Source organism: Sapajus apella, unplaced genomic scaffold (assembly GCF_009761245.1).
Source record: "Sapajus apella isolate SASKATOON/1434 unplaced genomic scaffold, GSC_monkey_1.0 scaffold18, whole genome shotgun sequence".
In the NCBI taxonomy this organism is placed as follows: Eukaryota; Metazoa; Chordata; class Mammalia; order Primates; family Cebidae; genus Sapajus; species Sapajus apella.
The window spans coordinates 12,547,135-12,569,514 of NW_022436958.1; the positions used below are offsets into that span (position 1 = coordinate 12,547,135).

At 40.1% G+C, this 22,380-nt stretch overlaps 1 protein-coding gene and 1 long non-coding RNA gene across 4 annotated transcripts in view; both read left to right on the forward strand.

The window, feature by feature from the left end:
* LOC116556976 overlaps positions 1-13,019 on the forward strand; it is a 48,368-nt gene extending 35,349 nt beyond the window's left edge. The window contains exon 2 of the long non-coding RNA XR_004271293.1: positions 12,702-13,019. This is a non-coding gene — a long non-coding RNA (uncharacterized LOC116556976). The remainder of the gene's footprint in view (positions 1-12,701) is intronic.
* A 1,465-nt stretch (positions 13,020-14,484) lies between these two features.
* EPC2 (enhancer of polycomb homolog 2) overlaps positions 14,485-22,380 on the forward strand; it is a 131,635-nt gene continuing 123,739 nt past the window's right edge. For 2 of the 3 annotated variants that reach the window (XM_032286337.1, XM_032286339.1), the window contains exon 1: positions 14,486-14,914. In XM_032286337.1, coding sequence (XP_032142228.1) covers positions 14,762-14,914 — 153 coding nt within the window. In that variant the 5' untranslated portion in view covers positions 14,486-14,761. Of the gene's footprint in view, positions 14,915-22,380 lie in introns of all 3 variants that reach the window. The other variant, XM_032286338.1, reaches the window with a different exon arrangement.

The following is a 22,380-nucleotide window of genomic DNA, read 5'->3' on the forward strand; positions in this document are numbered from 1 at the left end:
GCTTGGGAGGTTGGGGCTGCAGTGAGCTGTGATCATGTCACTGTGCTCCAATCTAGGTGACAGAGTGAGACTTTGTCTTAAAAAAAAAAAAAAAAAAAGAAAAAAAAAAAGGCTGGTAAACCAGCATTTTGGTTATGGTTAGCCATAACTTTTGTCATCTCTGATTAAAAACAATAACCCTAGGGCCATGATGGGGAAAGTCTCTGATTACATTCTCAAGGTTACTTCCCACCACTTCCTGGTTTCACCTTCCTCAGCTTGAGAAGGCCTATCTGATAGTTGGAAAAGAAAAATCCCCATTGACAATGGTCTCCTGGTTCTGATGGAAAAAGAAAATACGTACCTGCAGCGGGGCATGGAAATTGGGATTAGCTCCACAAAACACCAGAAAATTTAGCTCCAATTTACACGTTCATTTTCTTCTTTATGATTTTTAATGGGTTACTTATTATTTTAAATTAATTTCCTGCTTTTTTATTGGTTACATTAAATATTCAAACAAAAACAATGTAGAATTCAACTTAATTACCACAGAAAAATTTAGAAATGGGCAAATTACTTGAATAGACATTTCTACAAAGAAGATATACAAATGGCCACCAAGCATACAAAAAGATGCTCAGTATCACTAATCATCAGGGAGATGCAAAACAAAACCACAGTGAGATATCGCCTCACACTGTTAGTGTGGTCACTATAAAATAACCATACAAAATTTCACACTGGAGAAGAGGTAGAGAGATTGGAACCCTGTGTCCTGTTGGTATGAATGTAAAGTGGTATAGCTGCTATGGAAAGCAGTCTAGCAGTTCCTCAAAAAAATTAAAAATAGTATTGTCACATGATCCAGCAATTTCACTTTGGGGTATATCTAAAATAATTGAAATCAAGATCTCAAAGAGATATTTGTGCACCCATGTTCATAGCAGCATTATTCACAATAGTCAAGAGGCAGAAGCAACCCAAATGTTCACCAACAGGTGAATGGATAAACAAAATGTAGAATATTAATCAGCCTTAAAAAGGAAGGAAATTCAGGAGGCTGAGGCAGGAGAATCACTTGAACCCTGGAGGCAGAGGTTGTGGTGAGTCAAGATCACGCCATTGCACTCCAGCCTGGGCAACAAGAAAGAGACTCCATCTCAAAAAAATAAGGAAAACTTTGACACATTCTACAGCTTGGATGAACTTGGAAAATATGCTAAGTAAAATAAGCCAGATATAAAAAGACAAACAATGTATAATTCCACTTATATAAGGCACCAAAATAGTTAAATTCATAGAAAGTGAACAGGGGAAAATGAGGAGTTGTTATTTAATGGGTATAGAGTTTCAGTTTTGCAAGATTAAAAAAAATCTGGAGATGGGTTGCACAACAGTGTGAACATGCTTTATGATACTGAACTATACACTTAAAAATAGTTAAGATGGTAAATTTTACATTGTGTGTATTTGACCAAAATAAAAAATAAAAACAAAAAAACCTAACATTGAACTCTATTAAATGTGAGGAAATTTCAGGCTATTGTTAAATTTCCTGATTAAGTTCTCTGTCTGGGTAGATGCGAGAAGTGAGAGCCTAATATTATTAATTTAGCTAACTGACTACAAGGAAGTATTACCTGTTTTGTAGATCCTGAACAGCTCTTTACTCAACAGCACTTAACTCATCACCAATACCAGGTATAGGATAGAAAAGGAAAGGTATATTTATGTCTTGCCAGGAGTAAGAGGAAACTTTTTTTTTTTAAGAGGAAGTCTCTGTCACCCAGGCTAGAGTGCAGTGGCATGGGACTACAGGCATGTGCCACCATGCCCAGCTCATTTTTGTGTTTTTAGTAGAGATGGGATTTCACCATGTTGGCCACGCTGATCTCGAATCCCTGACCTCAAGTAATCCACCAGCCTCGACCTCCCAAAGTGCTGGGATTACAGGCATGAGTCACCATGTTGGGCCAGAGGAAACATTGTAAACTTCATTGGTTGCAATAAAATACAAAGTAACCTGTGCAAAGAACATGGGTAAATAATAATGGATTGTTAAAGATTGTTACTGGATTAAATGAGGGCAAAGTACATGTCTTTCTTGTTCCCCATTCCATGCTCAGCTCTTAGGTTAGGCATAGCAAGCATTTAATAATTATTTGTTAAATGAATTAAAAGTGTCTAGTATAGCACCTGGTGATGAGATTGTGCCCTAAGTGTCAGTTCTTTTCCCCACTTCTCCCCGTGATTTTTCTGTCCCAAGAGCCCTGTATGTCTTAATTCCATACCATAGTCTCATTTTTTATAAGCATTCAGAAAATAATTAAAAATATTTTTTTCTCATGTTATTCAAAGGGCATCTAAATATAGGTTGTGGTAATAATAAACTGATGATTTAATCCATTAAAAGTGCTAAATTTCTGGTAGTTTTTAAAAAAGATTAATATATATATGCACACACATATATACATGTACATATACATATATACGCACATACATACACGTATATGTATATATACACACGTGTGTGTGTGTATATATAGATATTTTTATTTTTTATTTTTTGAGACAGAGTCTCACTCTGTTGCCCAGTGGCATGATCTTGGCTCTCTGCAGCCTCCAACCACCAGGTTCAAGCAATTCTCCTGCCTCAGCCTCCCTAGTAGCTGGAATTACAGGCATGCGCTATCATGCCTGGTTAATTTTTGCATTTTTAGTAGAGACAGGGCTTTGCCATGTTGGCCAGGTTGGTCTTGAACTTTTGACTTCAAGTGATCCACCTTCCTCAGCCTCCCAAAGTGCTGAGATTACAGGCGTGAGCCACCATGCCCAGATAAAAATATATTCTTAATAATAAGGAAATTTAAGAAGCTAATTTAAAACATTGGCCTCTTTTTAAGTTTACATTTTACCATGCAGACTACTTTTGATTATGGTCTAACAAAAACAGTAGGAAACTTGGCAGCCTTTAAATTTTTATTCTAGGTAAGATACTGCTTATTTTAATTTTTTTTAAGAACAAAAAAATCACCTATTCTGGATGCTGAAAACTTGTTATCATTCACATCTGGCCCTGTTTATCTTGAAGCAGTACAGAAGAAATACGACTTCTTTTGATTCTGTATAATTTTAGAACTAAAACAAACATTGTAGATAACCCCTCACTTTAACAGTTGAGAACAATGCTACTGGAGAGGTCGCACAACCTGTCTAAGATCACAAGATTGACTAATGCCAGTGTCAGGTATGGATTCAGGTTTCCTTGCCTCCTGAATTAGGTAGCTTTTTCAACCCATATTGCCGCGTTCAATAAACAGTCCATGACAGAAAACAACACACGCAAAAGGCCCTTAAATAGATGGAGATTGGGGACAAGGGCAAAGGGAAGAGATGAGAGCTGGAACCTTTATATTTACAAAGACTGTTGGTAGGAGTCTAAGGCAATAGCTGTTCCAATCCCAGATTTGCCATAAGAATTGTAAATGCAGCATTTTTTAGTTGGTGGAGACCAACTTGGACAATTGCAAGCTCCATCCAACATCTCTGATCATCTTCTCTTGGCTCTGGTGACCTCCCTTTATTAACCATGACTAGAAAATTAGATGGCATGATCTGTGTGCTACAATTAAAGAGGCACAGGGAATATACAGAGACCTTGCATTGTTTTGGAACATGGCTTGAAGCTTATGAAATTGGCAGGATTTGCTTTATCCTCTTTTCCTCACAACTGTCCAGCCAACCTTCCCATCCTTGTCACCACCCTTCCCCCAACATCTCCTACCCATATGTGGAGAAAAACAGAAAAAAAAAAAAAAATCAAGGCGGATGGAGCCAAAGACTGAAAGGAGACAAGAAACATAGGGAGAAGAAGAGAAAGATGAAAATTAGAGGAAAAAAAAATGAAGAAAAAAGGAACCAATGAGATGAAGCTGTGTAAAATATTCTGATGCAGAATCACCTGGTATATTTGTTAAATGTATATTTCTGGGCCACATTCCAGATCAACCAAATTGCAGTCTATAGGAGTGGCATCATTTAAAAATAAATGAAAAGCCTTTTGATAAAATAATTACTCCCTTTTTGTTAATTTGATTTCAAATTTTGTTATTTTGATTTCAAATTTGCAAATCCATTTGCTTCTTTAAAGCTGGCAAAAAAGAAATACTTCATTTATTTTCCTAAAAGGCTTTTCTTTTGTATTGTACACAATGGTTGATAACATTACTATACACAAAAAAGTTGGCTTATTTTCACAGACATTGAAGCAACTCAGAGACATAGCACCTTCCATCAAAAGGCTTTGCTCTACTGAGAGTAGCAGGATGATGTTAAATGCACTCTTTTCTCCCACAGGCTCTGGTGGTATGGATGCAGGAAAATCTACACTCAACACAAGCAGTGTGCTCCTTACCTTTTTCTTCAGGTCCATTTGTTGTGATGTTTTGTAAATTATAGATCTTTTGTTCATCTTTAGGCTTCTTCTTATTGACACTTGGCTAAAGTTAGAATATTGCCTGCCATGTCAACAGTCCCATTGGGAGGTCCTATCACAGCTTGTCTGGAAGGCCAAATCTGTTTCCGCTGTGTCTGTGGTCAAATTTCTCTATGGCAGAGGCTGCTGTGCTAAACGACCTTCTGCAGGTTGTCTACACCTGAGTGCACACATGGAGTTGGGTATAATATAGTGTGTCCCCATCAAGCTGTTCTTGCAGGGATGGTGGTTGCAGTTCAGATGCACGCAAGGTGCTGGTATATTAGTCAGGGCTATATTAGGAATCCATATTGAAAAGGGCCTGCTGTGTAGTGATCATGTTGTCTAACCACATTGAACGGTGCCTACTGGGTAAGTGATCATGTTGTGTATCCATATCTAGCTGGGCCTGCTGTGATAGTGATCACGTTGTGTGTAATTGCATGGTCACCCTGGGAATTTATTGCTATAGATCAGGCTAGAGGGCAGAAGAAAAGCCAATAATTGTGCTTTCTCTGGGCTGTTAGCTGCAGTATTGAGAGCAGGCATCAACTTTTAGGGTGAGAAACAAATCTTTGATTTGGGGATAAGAACAAAGTTGACATTCTCAATTCTAAGCATTTTGGGGTTATTCTCTCTTTTCTATTTCATGTAATGGCAAATTATTTGTAATTTGGGTAAGATGACTCTATAAGTGATAAAATCAGTACACTTAAAGGCTATATTAAAATTAACATATAAGTCAGGTGTGGTGACTTGTGCCTATAATCACAGCACTTTGGGAGGCTGAGGTGAGAGGACTGCTTGAGGCCAGAAGTTCAAGACCAGCCTAGGCTACATGGTAAGGCCCCTGTCTCTACCAAAAAAAAAGCCCATAAAGAAATTAGCTGTGTGTGGTGGTGAGAACCTGTAGTCTTAGCTATTCAGGAAGCTAAGGTCAGAGGATTGTTTGAACCCAGGAGTTCTAGGTTACAGTGAGCCATGATCATGCCACTGCACTCCAGCCCAGGTGACAGAGTAAGACCCTGTCTCTAAAAATAAATAAATAAATAAATAAAATTAAATGAACATATGAAAAAATCAAGCTTATTCACATAGAATGCCTTCAGAACTGTTCATAAATTCATAAAACTAACAAAGAATAAAATATCCTGCCAGAGAGCACAGAGCCAAGCAGGATATTTATTATTCTTTTTTGGCTAATCTCTTGTTAGGAGAATTTTCTCACCTTTCAGGAGTCAGGAAAGGTTAGTAAAACCAAGGCTACCAGCCTTATATTCCAATATTTTTCTTCTTCTTTAAATTATATCAGTGGATAATAAAAAGGAGAGACAGTCTGGTTTAGTAAGCAAGCAATATACACACATCCAGATCAGTATGATCCTTCAAAGTAGAGAGTTGGGCAAACTTGCTGCTTTTTGGGAACTTTTCTTTTGGAAAGACTTTCAGAGTTAGTTTACAAATCATATAAGCAAACCAGTGTCATTACCTCCTTCATTAACAAAAAGAAAGAAAAAAAAAAGAAAAAAAGAAGAGCATTTACTCAAATGGCTCTGGCTCACTCAGATTTGACTATGAGAGATGTTGACTGTTTATAAAGCCAATGTGGATGTGTAGATGGGGACACATTAGGATAAATATAATCAGACAGATTTGTTGAAAACAATCAGACAAGCATTTTCAGACATCATTTGTAAATTCTTTTGGAAATAGTCCCAGTGTGTTATAAATGTTATATAACTACTCCTGCTGATATCCCTTGTGAACATGGTAGCCTTATTTTGCAGGTGAACATAAACTCAGACACAGACAGCCCGTGAACTATAGGGGGATTTTTCATGGGTAATTAACCTAGCTCTTTCTGATTTCGAATAGGAGCTAACCATGTTGCTGTTCAGACAGAAACTTGGACTTTTAAAATTATCTTTAGAATTTCATGAATTAGGAGGATAGAGGGAAGGAAGAAATGGAGAAGGAGAGAAGGTAAGAGGGAAGGAGGAAGAAAAAGCAGAATCCTTCCCCTCAAATCCAGTTTTAAGGTCTTGTGATTAATCTCATTACAGTTACTGAAGATAACTTTTAGACAATGAGAAACAAATCTGACTTTTCAGAGTCTGATTAAGTATTTAGATATAAAAGTGTCTCTCCAACAAAGATATGATTTTCCCATCTTGAAGGCCCTAATATCATCTTTTTGGCAGGGCCCTATGGCCATGATGATTTGAATAATAGTTCCACTCTGTTCTTGTGTGGTTGATAAGCCCCAACCAAGTCTACGGAATGAAGTGTCACCTGGGAGTATGGAGGGGTGGTAGGGTATCTGTTCATTTTACTCTAGTTTCAATGAATTTAAAATGAACCATAAATTGGAGTAGAAACTCAAGGTTTCATTGTTTTTATGTGCTACAGTTCTAATTTTATCTAATTTTAATCACTTCAAGCCATGTAAATAAAAAAGCTGACGGAAGGGAATAGAATCAGTAGCTTTAATGTTGTTTGGAGCTGCGTGCCTGGCACTGTGTTAGGCAATTTACTTCATGTTATTTCGCCTACTTCTCATAAGAAGCCAGTGAGATAGGCACATTATACCCATTTCACAAAGTCACAGAGGTTCACAGAAGTGAAACAATTTAACAAGGGTGATAGAATACAGGAAGACCAGTTCTGTCTCTCTCCAAAGCCCAAGCAGGCTCTATTATCAGATTGTAATTCTTTTTTTTTTTTTTTGAGACGGAGTTTCACTCATGTTACCCAGGCTGGAGTGCTCACCGCAACCTCCGCCTCTTGGGTTCAGGCAATTCTCCTGCCTCAGCCTCCTGAGTAGCTGGGATTACAGGCACGCGCCACCATGCCCAGCTAATTTTTTGTATTTTTAGTAGAGACGGGGTTTCACCATGTCGACCAGGATACAGATTGTAATTCTTTAAAATGAGTTTTTAAAACCATCTATGTGGAAAAATAACCGAGAGTTTTATAAAGTGAAAAGTAAGTATTTCTCTTTACCATCATCCTTACCCTGCAATCTCTTTTCTCTAACTAAGGGGAATATTTTGGTAAAATATTCTAGACTTATCTCCATACCTAAAATAAGTTTCAAATGTTGTTTTCTTTGTTGGTCACTCGGGCACATTTTAAATGACTGGCGTCACTTCACACATGGGCTGACATATGATATAAAGCCATTTAATTCCATGAAGTCGAGAAGTTTAGGAGAAAAGACCATAAAAGTATGGCCTTCAGGCACCAACCTCCAGATCAAGCTATAATCACCTTCAAACCTAGCAGAAGGCATCAATGTGGTGGTGAAAATTGGTTCTCAAACTGACATCCACTTCTGGAGTCCCTTTGCCCATGCAAATCCCCCAAGATATCCTTAAAATGGTAGGTCTGGATTACTGGTAGGTATGGGCCTATGTACCAGCTCTAGACAGGAATGCACAGTGCTACAAGAACTGCTGGACTGGGTAAGTGCGAAAGATGGGGACTTGGTACGTAAGTGTCCCCTGTATGGCTAAGAGGACCTAATGTTCTCCTTTAACAGAGGATAGGAGGGCACTCTGAAACTCAGTTTCCTTCAAAACCAGCTTTACACAGTCTACTGGGCTACAAAAGCTGCCCATGAGAAGCAGCAGTTAGAGATGGGGCAGCTCTCTTTCTAAGTTAGTAAAGGCACAATGTAAGCACTAGAAGCAGAGTCCACAGCTAGAAAACAAAGCTTGCAAACAACAGCTATACCAACTAGCAGACAACCTTCACACAGATACAGTGTGCAAGAACCACCTTTCCCCACCTCCCCACCCCCTGATGCCATCTAACATGAGTAGCAATCCACACTTCGTTTATGCAAAGGTCAAATTACTGGCTTTGCCAGTGGATATACCTTAGCTCACTGCAAGAGCAGGAGGGACTGTTCTGTTCTATTCAGGCACTGGTTCTTGTTAAGCTTCTTTCTTTCCAGAAAATATTCTCCACAGCACAGTCATTTAAGGCATATGGGCCTGCCCTTAATTGGGCATTTAGAAGAGCTACACTTCAGGCAATTGTAATAGAGCACAATTTTGAGCTCTCTGCAGCACAGTTTATCAGAAGACAGTTGAGAGAAAAACAATCTTCAGGCAGGATTGCCTGGGGGTCATAGTGTCCATTCATACGCCCGGATCCGTATGGGGTGGGGCTCGTGGCTTCAGACATTCAGCTCCATTCTAATCTCTGCAGAATTGCTTGTGCTGGATTGCATTATGTCTTCAGTGTATATGGAGGGTCACTGTAAGAAACAGCCCTTGGATGCCTCTTTTGTGTCTATTGTAAGAATTTGTTGAAATATCTGCTGTATCACCTAGTTTCTCTGTTTATAAAGACTCTTGGACATTGCAATGAAGACCAGGAATAACTGTAATCTCCTGAGCAGTCATTTTATCTAATGGACATTGTGAACTGTGACGCTGACAAAGTTTCCTAATTTTATGTTACCAGAAAATTTAGAGCCCAAATGCTATCCTAGCATATTTTAGCAACTCTCAAAAGCCACCTGAAATCTTTTCTGAAACAAGGTGAGAGGTGGGGGTGAGTCAGTAAATTTCTAGGTAATTAGTGTGTTTTATTTCAATGATCTCTATTTCTTCCCCTGCCAAAGTCACCTTTAATAGCTGAGGAGAGACAAGTAAATTTGTCTTCTAATATGGAGAAAACAAAGTTGCTTTCCTTTCTACCTCCTAACAAGTCACTCTGGAATTTACGGGGCTCTCAATATGCTACTTATCAGAACCTTTTTCTTAGGAAACAGGTTATTTTGTTCTAGGTGACAACAAAGATAAGATCAGTAAGGCATGGCTGTTACTAAATCAATTCACCAATTTTCTTCAATTCAGGATTCCAGCTGCACACTCCATTCACAAATCTGTAGTTATGAACATTTAGTCTTTTGTTGGCAGTAGAGATTTAAAAAATAGGTGAGAGGAACCACATTTAAACTAGCAACCCAGGTTTCTTAACAGTGGACTCCTCTTAGCCAATACTTGGACCCCAGTGAGCTCAGTGCTCTGAGCCTGCTTGCTGTCTGAGATAGGCCAGCAAGTCAGTGAGACTAAACTGCCTTCAGATAGAAACAATTTTCCAAGTTACCTTTCAGAGATGCTTGAGGAGAAAACGATGCACCAATGGAGACAGAAGCAGAGAAAAATATACATTTCAGGAGCCCCAAACCAACAGTGGGTGTGCACTGGTAGCCCCCAAAGCCCCAGGATCTGCACTCTAACACCCTTTTGAAAATAATATGAATCGTCCAGCTAGTTCCATGAATGTAACAGTGGCTTCAGCTGAGTGACAGCTGTGCTGAATTTAAAGCAGGTTTCCTCCAAGTGTGGAATTTCTCAAGGGCAAGGTAGTTGGACAGGAAAGGATCTTATTTTTTACCTCCCATGGCCTTGCTCCAACAATTGTATTTCTGTTTCAAACTCAGCCATTTTTAAAACCTCAACATCATGCACTTTTATTTAAAAAAATGCTTATGTTTAATTAAATAAAATAATTAAAATAATTATTTTACTTATTTTATTACAATAAGTAGGCTCATATTCATCAGCTCAAGGGAACCTAGAGCTTCTCAAAAATCCAATGCCCAGGACAGGCACAGTGGTTCATCCCCGTAATCCCACATTTTGGGAGGCTGAGGTGGATGAATCATGAGGTCAGGAGTTTGAGACCAGCCTGACCAACATGGTGAAATCCTGTCTCTACTAAAAATACAAAAATTAGCTGGGCGTGCCTATAATCCCAGCTACTTAGGAGGCTGAGGCAGGAGAATTGCTTGAACCCAGGATGCTGAGGTTGCAGTGAACCAAGATTGTGACACTGCATTCCAGCCTGGGTGACAGAGCGAGACTGTCTAAAAAAAAAAAAAAAAAAATCAAAAGTCTGGAAATTACATAGCTTGCTTGCTGCTTGGATACACATAACTGTCCAAGTCAGATTCATTAGCTTCATCACAAGAGCTTTACTTATTTCTCTTATCTGCATCCAAAAGCCTGAGTGAGCAGCATCAATCTATTCCAAGTGTGGAGCACACTGGGTGTGTTTTTCGGTCAGGGGTGGGGCAACAAATGAGACAGGCTGTCAGTGTGATTCAAAATTGGGTGTTGTGGACCCTCTGGAGCTGTGTGTTTTCAAATCTGTTTCAATTTTTTTCTTAGATAACAAAATGCAGAGCTTTCAGGCTGATCATTTTGGAGTCTATTTGGATCCTTTGTGGAACTGGGAAGTAAATCGTCAGCTTATACACAAGGTGGCACCCTGTGATTCCAACCAGGTCTGAGAGGAGCGATGCTGCTAAGAGACTGAGCCACAGCCACAAATTTTTATTTACCATCTGCTACCCCCACTGTGGCAAATGTAGAAGTAGAAGTAGATGTTTGGCAGGTCACCTCTCAGTGTAGTCTCTGTCCTTACATCTCAAAGATGCAGAGCTGCCTCAGAAAAGGGCACTGGAACCACGGAACTGATTCCAGTTGATTGTAATGAATGCAGACCCCACATTCAGATTACATATGGAAAACAACGAAGCTTTATTAGTACTAGGCTCATTCCTGGGAACATAAGGGGGAGGGGTGGCGATGCAGTTCACATACCAACCCAATTAACTTTCAATTGGGTTTGCTGAAACCAGGAGCCAATTAGAAAGAACGTGACATTTACAAAACTCTGAAATAGTTGAATAGCAACTGTGTTTACTAGTTTTAAGATTCCTTTCAAAAAGTAATTTGTCCATTATTTGGAAGCTGCCTGCCTTGATTATAGTACTGGGAAATGGAAACTGGAATGTAATTCCACTTCTAACAGTTACTTGACATTTATTCCAATTTAGACTACATATAGATAGTGATTTTATTTTGATATGGCTTAAAACTGCTTTTAATTCTTCAGTGCTTTTATATTATGCTCGCTGGGCTAAATGCATGTCATTTGGAATTGGTGCAGAGCATATTTAAGTGGACTGATTTTCGAATGACTGTACTCAGCGCATTGTATGTGAAAATTAAAATTGGTGATTAGGCTGCACATCCATTTGAAGCAGGTCTTGATAAAAGTATTTCATAATTTTTTATTTTATAAGAAGATATTTTGTTTTTAGCATTAACGATTATATGAGTATTCAACAAATCAATCAGAAATAAACTTTATGAAAGGTAATACTTACATACAAATAAAAGTTACCTTCCAAATGTGAACAGAGGCATTCTGGTATGAGCACTAAATTGGAAGCCAAGAAAACACAGGCTGTATCTCAGTTGAAAAGTATATTGTGTTATTTGCCTCAAACAGTTTTATTCCCAGCTCTATAATCACTGCCTACAGGGTGAAGGAAATGGAGATTTGGGGAAGAAATCTTTTACATGGTCAAAGTAAAAGAACAACAAAGAAACAACTACTAGAGCAAAAATCCCTTCCTATAGTTAAATTCCAGGTTTCAAAAGGTGTTTTTTAATTGCTCTAATTGGTTCTAAAATCTCTATACTCAAAGGCAGGAAGCTGGAAACCGGGTAGACCACAGTAACAGCAAATATTGGCAGCAATAGCTAGGTCAGGTGACAGGCCAGTAAGGTATGTAAACTATAAGCTAGAGTGGCATGGGGTCAGTATCAGCGAATTTCTTCATGGAACATCAGTCAACAAATATACCTTAGATGCCTGCCATACGTCAGGAAAGGAACTGGGGATACAAGGATTGACAGATGGATATTGTGCCTGCCCTCCTTGAGTCTACTGCAACTTTCGGCTCTGGGTGATGCACTCTCTTGGCCGTTGGTTGGAAGGTCTTAGTCATCAACTTTGGATTACCAGCTTTAAAATGCTGACTGGTCAATAAGCTGAAAAGCTTGGATAGCAGGGTAGCATCACTGAGTTTTGGAGTCAGGTCAGACCTTAATTTGAGCTCAGTTCTGTGAGCTGTTAGAATTGAAATTTGGCAAATTATGTGACACTCAGATTTCTTATTGGTAAAATTATATTTTTTCATAGAGTTATAATAAGAAGTGGAATTCAGTTAGTTGAGATAGTATCTATAACATGCTGCTACGATGGCTGGCTTATTATACATACTCAACATTTCGTTTTCTGAGAGAGAGTAACAGTCAAACTAAACAGAGACTACAAGAAAGCTATCCTTCCTGAACCTGAGGAGGGCTGGGCACCCAGATGAAAGCTCTGGATGACTCATTTCTTCAACTATTTCTTTTTTCTTCCCTTTCAGGCTTGAACCCGGTGCTGACCCCCTCCCAAGAACTTCTTGTTTTCCTCGCAGAGAACTGGAACTGTTCCAGAGGTAGCACTTAGAGCAGGACATGCCCATAAGCTTAAGGAAGGTACTGCTTACAAGAAATGAGTCACAGCATCGCCATTGTTTCCAACAACAAAGTATATGAAAAACACTCAAGCTCCACTAAACAATACTCCAAGTTTTGCTGGGACAGAATGGTTAGACTATTTGGACACTACCATGAAGACTGTGTCCACCATTCTGCCTTCGAAAGGAGGAGGCTGTAGAGAGAAAAGGGGAAGAGGAAGAGGAGGAAAAAAGAGGAGAGGAGGAAGTGGAGGAGGGAAAAAGGACTTAATAGAGGAAGAGGTACAGTTTTGATGTCACAGAAATGACAGGAGGAATCAATTTTTTTCACTGTTGGTCTTTAGGAAACCATCTGCCTTTCTCTGCGTTAGGCAGAGAATTGATCGATTATTAGAAAATGGTAAAATGTGTTAAAAACTCTATCTGTACGGATTTTGTGAAAAATGTGTAATGCTTAAAGACTAACCAAGAGACTCTTGGCTAAACCAGGTGATGTCAACAAGAATTAGTACTTATTTGAGTCACCTTGATTTTTCCTCCTCCTGAGAACTTTCTCTAATCCGTTTAGGCTGCAGTCATGCCTCCTTTCTCTGAACTCACAATTATTGCCTATATCTCGTTTGGTAATTAATCATGTCCTACTCACTGCCTGTGTCATCTCTTGTATTATTTTCTTCAAATATTTACACTTTTTTTTTTTCGGTTGCCATTTATCTTTCCAGCTGCCATTTTCTTCAGCTATTTACGTCTCTTACTGTTATTCATCTTTCCAACCATCCTGGCATCCCATTAATGTGAACGCTGTCTGAGACAGGAACCTTTTCTCAGACGTCTACAGCACCCCACATTTGATACACATCTGCTACTTTGCAAATGTGTGCTGCCTTTGGTTAAATTTTTAGAAGCTGAACTTTTAGGTACGCTCCTATTTGTGAACTCAGAGAAATACCTATCATCCACTAAACAGCTGTACCGAAGTTTGGGTGACAGGTTCAAGTTCACTTGTTGCATCTGGCAGCCTCAGACCATGAACCCCACTGCTGCCTTGAGCATCCACCCCGCGAACGCAAGGACGAGCGCGCTACCGCACCTTGGAGAGCTCTTTCGGACAGGTACTGAGGGGAGGGCGGGGGAGAGGGCTGGCATCAGCCGCGCGGCGCCCCTCCGAGCGGACTGACGGGAGGGACCGGGGAAGTGCGTCTCGGAGGATGCGAATAATTAGCTTGCGCTCGGGGCCCCTTGGGGATAAGCGCTGTCCGAGTACAGGCTTGGGTGGTGGCTAGTGGGGTTCGGGTCGACACCTTCCCTTTCCGCTCCCGGACTTCAGCACACGCGCGCTGCCCGACGCGGCTGTCTTTGCCCGGCGCCCTCCTCCGGGACAGCCAGCGAGAGGGGAGACCGGGCGGCGCAGGCAGAGGCGCACGCTACGGGGCGCGGGCGAACTTGCGCACCTGGCACCTGCCACACAGCGAGAGCACCGGCCGGCGAGCGGAGGGGCGCCGTCGCCGCCCTCTCTCCCCGGAGCAGACCGAGACCGAGCACGCTCCCGCGGGCCGGCAGCGCCGCGGAGAGAGTGGGTGGGCAGGCGAGGGAGGGGAAGGGAGAGGAAGGAGGGAGGGAGGGAGGGAGAGGGCGAAGCGCGTTCCCGCGGCGGGGGCGCGCTCTCGCGCGGGCTGCCGGGATCGCTCGCCGCCGCTGTGGTAATGTCCGCCATGTTGGCCATGGCGCAGGGAGCGGATCGGGCGGGCGAGCGGCGGATCTAGTGTGTGGAAACGGCCGCGGGCGGCGGGGGGCTGTTTTCGGGCGGGGTGGGCGCCCATGCTGTGGCCGGGGGCAGTGAGGAGGAGGAGGAGCGGGCCGGCCGCGCTGCACTGAGGAAGGAGGTGGAGGAGGCGGCGGGAGTCCTCCCCCCCTCCCCGCCCGCCCCGCCGCCGCCGCCCGGGCTGTTCCTGTAAGGCGGGGAGACAATGAGTAAACTCTCCTTCCGAGCGCGGGCGCTGGACGCCGCCAAACCGCTGCCTATCTACCGCGGCAAGGACATGCCTGATCTCAACGACTGCGTCTCCATCAACCGGGCCGTGCCCCAGATGCCCACCGGGATGGAGAAGGAGGAGGAATCGGTAGGGACTCGAGTGTTTATTACCCCCCCTTCCCTCCTCCCCCCTCCCCTTTGTCAGTCGGGCCTCGCCATTCACAGAGCGCTTTACGCTCGCTGGAGGGCGCCGCTGCCGCTCTAACGCATGGGACTCTACGCCGGCGGAGTAGCGTAAACCCTCTCGGCCAGCGTAGCGCCCGCCCGCGGCCGCCATGTTGTTGCGTCCCAGTGTTGTGATTAGCTCGCAGCGCTGCTTACGCTGCCGTAAGGGGGCCTTGCCGTAAGCGGCGGCCGGGAATGGCGCAGGGGGATGCGCTGGCCGCACTTGGCGTACGGTCTCTGTTTACCTTCCCACCTTCCTTCCCCCAGGCGCGGGGTTAATTAATGGCGGGGTATTATTTGGCTGGGCAAGATTATTATTTTTTCCACTTTTAAATTTGGCTTTGTATTGGATTCTCTTTGAAATGATTGTGGAAAGTAAGGCGCTTTGAAAACAAACGTCTGCCTCCCAGCAATGTAATCATCTTGGCTACCCCGCCAGCGACGGTGCAGCGGGATGAGCCGGTGTAGCACTGCGGCGGGGGAGGGCGGGGGCCACGACTACGGAGCGGGGCGTAGTATCCGAGAGCCGCCCGCCGGCCCGTTCAGCCCAGCCGGGCGCGGGGCGGACGGGCTCTGCCTGCTCCGCCGGGACCGCCGTGCTCAGTGCGCAGCGTTAGAAAGGAGCGGAGGATGCTCCGGAGCTGGCAGCCGGCGCAACGTTGTCTTCGAGAATTGTCATTACGGGGTGGTCCTTAGAAGTTGAGGACCTAGTGCGTCTAAATTGGCAGTTGTAATTTTGATAATACGGCACCTTTTGAGAAAACTGCTGCTTTTCCTCCGATGGGTTAGATTTTACATACGGTCGAATTTCATCTGTATTGACAAGAGTGTTTATGACTCGAGCGGTGTTACTTGTGTGCGAAGTTCATAGTAACTGCACCCTCAAGAATTTCTTCAATGAACCTACAGTCCCGCCTTATTGTCAACCTCGAGTGTGTGTGGATTGGTTCTCTAGCTTCTGTGACTGTCAAAAGGAAGCTCTAGGTTTCCGTGATTGGTTTTCTCTTTTGACTATTAATATTGCAGGAAATGCTTTTATGCCTTTGATTGGCTGGTAGTGTTCTGACCTCATTATGTTACCCTGTTATTACTACTTTATGCTCTTATTTAACACATTTCTCTTTGGTGTGTGATTACTTGAAAGTCTTACATTTTCTGTAGCAAATGAATATGGCTGTAGCATCAGGATGAACTTAACTGTATGTATACACATACATATATAACATATATGCATACGTGTGTGTGTGTGTATTTATATATTATATATAATATATAATCAAAACCCAGCATTTATTCCTAAGGTTTGGAGCTGTGAGAATTTTTTTCTATGTGAGAACTCCTTTTATAAATAAAATTTGTTTCTAACGTGACTGAGTTTTCCATGGAAAGGAAAGTTAAGGTAAAATTATATTATGTACAAGAATTAATTCATCGAACTCTTAAGAAGCACAACTTTGGAAATTTTTGCTATTTTGTGGGTCTTGACCCAAAAGAAAGATGGCCTTAAAAGTACCAGTATTGTGTGTAATTACTTGGATCCTATTATTTTAGAACTTGAGTCAAGAAATCTTCCAGAATGAAGTTAACTCCTGGAAGATATATTACTTTTTGCAATCAGCAACATACATGGTCCTTAGTATTTTATCTTAATTTAATAAGATAACTTACAGAGTAATTTTTTCATGCTTTATTAAAAATAAAAGTGCTTGTGTTGCAGCTTTTTGTTTGTTTTTTGAGATACATGGTCCTTAGTATTTTAACTTAATTTAGTAAGATAACTTACAGAGTTATTTTTTCATGCTTTATTAAAATTAAAGTGCTTAACTCGTGTTGCAATTTTTTTGTTTGTTTTTTGAGATGGAGTTTCGCTCTTGTGGTCCAGGCTGGACTGTAATGGCGTGATATTGGCTCACTGCAACCTCCGCCTCCTGGATTCTAGCAATTCTCCTGTCCTGCCTCAGCCTCACGAGTAGCTGGGATTGCAGGCGCCCACCACCTCGCCCATCTGATTTTTGCATTTTTAGTAGAATCAGGGTTTCATCATATTGGCCAGGCTGGTCTCAAACTCCTGACCTCAGGTGATCCACCTGCTTTGGCCTCCAAAGTGCTGGGATTACAGGTGTGAGCCACTGCGTGTGGCCACGCTTTGCAATTTTATACTGACTCCTTTAGAAAAAATTATTTTCAAACCAGAGCATGAGTGCTAAACTTGGATACTTTTCAGTAGCCTACCTCAATTGCCCAATTTTAAGGAAAAAAATCCAAATTCTACCAGAACTAGAGTTGAAACCCAGAACTTCTGATTCTTTGTCTTGTCCTTTCTGCCTCTTTAATAAATGCTAAAAGTGGAGATTCTTAAAATCAAAACTAAACAAACCTTAACAGTTAAGATTTATATTCTGAAGTCTTTTGCTTCCCAGAGTGTCCAATTGGGGTGTTAGTTTTTCTCTCTCTTTTCTTTTTTTTCATTCTTTCTTTCATATATATGTCAGAAGACTTGTGCTTTCATGAGTGACAGCAGATTCATTTCTCTGGTCTTATTTACAGGACTTCTGTTATTAAACAGAATTATGTGTTTATAAAAATGGTTCTGCTTTGATAAATATTTCTAAGCAGTAAAATGTCATACATTTCACAAATGTTTTGTTTCACTTGAATCGTATTTTTAAGTAACTTAAAATATCTAGATGTCCTTAACTCCTTATCTTTGTAAGATTTTTTCTTTCAAGTCAGTAGGCTTGTAACCAACACATCTTGGCTTATGGATTCATAATTGTTGCTGGGGGTCTCTGAACTGTACTGTCCTGCTTAATTGGCTAAATCTTTTGACTTCATTTTGAAGTCTTCACGGATGGCTTTTCCCCACTCTCCCTCTACTCCCACCCACCCTTAAAATTAAGTCCTATCTCCTCTGTGTAGCTATTGGACTATCATTAGACTTTGTTTATATAAACAAAGTCATTGATTCAATTTTGAGTTACATTCTGACTGAGTTACATTCTGACAATGCCTGGATGAGGTGATTCAGGTGTTCCTGGGCATTGGCAACATTCTATCATTGATAACCATGTCATACTGTTAGCTTTTTCTTTTCTTTTGGACATGCAAGCATCTTTTACTTCTTTTCTTCCCTATCCTTATTATCATTGTCCTTTGCTAAGAGCTGCCAGTTGGGGTCCTCATTTAACTTTGTCTTTTGGTCTAGGTCAAGTACTGTATGCTTACATTTATTTAGAATTTAGGCAAGAAAAATCAGGCAGTCAGCAGTTCTGCCACCTCCCCATGAGTGTTGTATAGTGGTAGTTGATGTTTTTACTAATACCTACTATTTATTGAACACTTCATATATCCCAGATACTGTGTTAAGGGCTTTACATATATTATTTCATTTAATCCATTTTAAAAAACTTTTTGAGGTATAATTTACATCAATAAATGTACCTACTTACACTGTAGAGTTTGATGGATTTTGACAAATGTATACATGCATGAAAACAATATATAGAACAGTTCCAACATTGGAAAAATTCCGTTGTGTTCCTTTGCAACCAATCCCTCTCCACAACTAGTTCCAAGCAACTGTTGCTTTGTTTTGTTTTTTACTATGGATTTGTTTGCCTTTTCTGGAATTTCGTATAAATGGAATCATACCTACTTTTTTGTATCTGGCTTTCTTTGTTCAGCACTATGCATTTAAGATTCATCCTTCTTGTATCAGTCTGTTTCTTTGTATTGTTGAGTAGTGTTCCAGTGAATTTGTTATGCTGTCTTTATGCATTTCTCTGATTTTTGAGTTGTTTTCAGTTTTTGGTTATCATTTAATTCTGGTAACAGCCCTTTGTGGTATTACCATTTCAGTTTTGTAGAGAAAAAACTTGAAAGGTCTTCCTGCCTGTGCTGGCTGGAATTCAGACCCTTGACATTGGTGTCACAGAAGCATATACTCATAGTAACCCTCCTGTCTCTTCAGGGTTCTTACAGAACCCAGAGTTATCATCTGAACTGTGATTAAGTTCAGTATAGTTTTTGTAAATAATATTTTACTTTTTATAATTTTGGAAAACTTGATGTCAATTTGCTTAAATTGTTATAAATTATTAAGAAGTGTAGTTTTTTATCACTTAATTTGGTCTGACATTTTCTCTTGGCTTTTCAGATTCTCTTTCTTTATTCTCAGCAATTTGTTAACTTTGCTTTCCCCTGTATTGGCACCATTACATTTATCCCAGTGTTTATGTTATCTTAAGTATATAAGAAATTTGTGGGAAACTGTCCCATTTTATTGTTTAGATTTTTCTTCTGCTAGAATGTAATGTCCCTAAGGGCAAAAATCTTTGCTTGTTTTGTTCGTTAATATATTCCAAGTGCCTGGAACTGTGGCTGGCATATAATACATGCTTGAAAATGTTTGTTGAGTGTTGAATGGCCTTCTAGTTGTTTTTCGATTGCAAAAGCTATGTTTTTGTCTTTTCTTCCCCCCCCCCCGCACAATATCTATCTGTATATAAAATTTATTAGCAGAATTTGGTAAATTCTTCTTCCAGGAATTCTTTTTGGTTGCTTACTTTGGTACCATGTATACCTAAATATTATATCCTCTTTTCCTCTTGAGTCAGAGGCCTCTTTAAATATAGAATCTTTTCACACGTGAATATAGTTGCAATGCAAATCTTTATCTTGTTTTAAGTAACTCTCATAGGCGTATGTAGATTTGTGTGAGATACATTTTCATACCAGAATGTACCAGTCTACATGAATCATGTGATTTACCTTATTTTTAAAGAAGATCATGACTAATTTGAATTGCCATATCTCCTCTCATATGTTGTCTAATTTTTGCCATGATGTTAATATTTTAAGTGATATTTTGAATGATAGGGTGGGAATTTAATCAGTCTTGATATCTTTTGAAAATTACTATTGGCACTAATATATTTCATGTTTTATAAAGGATCGGGTATAAAATGCAGTTTTGTAAATTTATACTGTAAAAACCTGGTGTTTCTTCTTTTAACAAAAGCAAAGGACATCCCAGGCATTATCTAAATGCCAGTTACTATCTAAATAAGATATTGGGAAACTCAGGTGTTTTGTATAGCAAAAGTATGTGTAAGTCTGTGTGCTGAAATGTTGTTAGGAGTCAAAGAAGATGCAGACTTTGATTTCATGGAACCCAAATGAACCATTAAGGCCAAAAACATGTATCTGGAAAGTTAGCAAAAACTGCAGCATTAAGTCAACCTGACAGACATCAAAAGAGCATTAGAGAAAGTTAAATGTTAATAAATGTTAGTGTGGCATGAGGAGATTGACTGCATGCTATATAGAAGTGTTCTTGGGGAGAGGTGTAACAATTTGGTCTTTCAGGTTTGGTTGCATGGTGTATGTTGAAGCAAATATTTGAGCATAGGACTATCTAAAAGCAAGTTCTAAGGATGCTGAGTAGACCAAAGGAAGGTTCTTCCATGTTAGATGTTTTCTGTCAATCATTACCTCTTCTTCTTGCTAATAGAAATTTACAGCGCTCTGATGTTGCTGACCATATCATTCTCCTGTTTTTGTTCAGACATGCAGACATCTTTTACTTCTGTTTTTCCCTTCCTTTTATCCCTGTTATATCTTCAGCACTAGAAACTGTTTAAAACATAGAAGCACTCAATAAATATTTGGTGAATGAAGGAGTAAAAATTAGGGTGGAGATTAGGTTGGAAGCAAGGTAGAATTATACTAAATTATAGTTAGTTTTGATTGTTAGGCCTAGGAGTTTGTAGGGTGGTATAGAAGAAACACCACTGAGGTATGATTTTTTGTTTCTAGTTCTGGTTGTGGATTAACCCGTTTATGCCTAAATGGGTTAAATGGCCATATAATTTGGGAAGTTTCTTCGCTTTTCTGAGCCTCTGTTGTCATCACTGCCATCACAGGTAACATTTGAGTGTGTGTTGTTGAGTGTGCTGAGCATGTGCCAGGCACTTAGTTAAATTCAGTAGATGGTTTGGAGCTGACTATAACAGTAGGACATATAGGTGTTATTATTACTTCTTTTTCAGAAGAAGAAACTGAAACTTTAGAAATTAAGTAACTTGCCTAAGATCATCCGTCTAAAAAAGAACATGCTAGAGCCAGAATTTGAACTCAGGCTGATTGACTCTGGGGCTCTTGGCTTCACTGTTAATACTGCTTCATCTGTAAAATGAATGGGTTGAGAACTAGATATCTAAGGTCCTTTATAGGTTTACTGTCTTATCATTTATTGTCCCGTTAAAAGTTCAAAATTCCAGATACTTGAGATAGAGAGCATTGTTGGTCTGGTTTGCATTAATCAAACCATTCAAAGAGCAGGGGAAGTTAGTGTACCTGTATTGGTTAAGTGTTACCCTCCCAGCCGGGGAACTTTCCTGAGAGATGGTCTACTGATGCGAATATAGAATGTAGCATAATCAGAAGTTAGGAAGTTAAATTGTTTAATCATTTTAATCCATGGCTTGTCCCAAGGTGAATTTGTATACTTAGTATGTTTTTACAAACCATAAATTTGTAACATGTTTTAATGAGCTTAGAATATTTTGTGTGTATTATGTTTTAAATGAAATTTGAATTAAAGACTGTAAAAGAAGTTCCAGTGTCCTTTTAAAGAAAGCAAACTCTTCACACTTATTAATTTTCAAAGTTGTAAGGGATGAATTTTGTGTGACCTTGTAGAAATTATTTAACCTTCCTGGCCCTTAGTTTTCTCATTTGTGAAATAGAATTGGAGTGAGTGACCTTTAAGGTACCTTTAGCTCTAAAAATTACTTGCACCTCTGAATCCACATGTCTGTCTATTGACATATTGTCCAGAATTATAATTAAATTAACTAACAAATGTGACATTACATATTAGGAAAATACTAATGCGTAAGGTTTAACTCTTTAACACTACTGAGATGCTGTCAGTTTAGCTTGTAGTTCTTTCTTTTATGAAGATAAATTATATTCACCCACTATCTACTGTTAATTTTTCCTAGAGCTCAGTAGAGCAATCCATTCTGTGTATGTTTCAGTTATGATCATTTCCTTACTTTCATGAAATTTTCTTCACTGTCTTTACTAGTCATACTCATTGCTGTATTCTGAAGTTCAGTAGTACCTTTAGTCCTTGCCACTAGAGTTTAATTTTCTAGTATCCTTTTTCTCACTTAAGTGTTTGTGTAAGGGGGGTGTGTGTGTGTGAATTTTATATGTGTATGAGGAAGTGAGAGTGCGTGCACGAGAGAGAGTAGCTTATTTACTCAACTAGACTAAACGTCTTAAGGAAGGTATCATGTCTATTTTATTCAGTAGCTAAGACAGGCAGGATAGCAATCTAGGCAGTTCTGTCACTTTCTATCTTAAGTGATAAAACGTTTG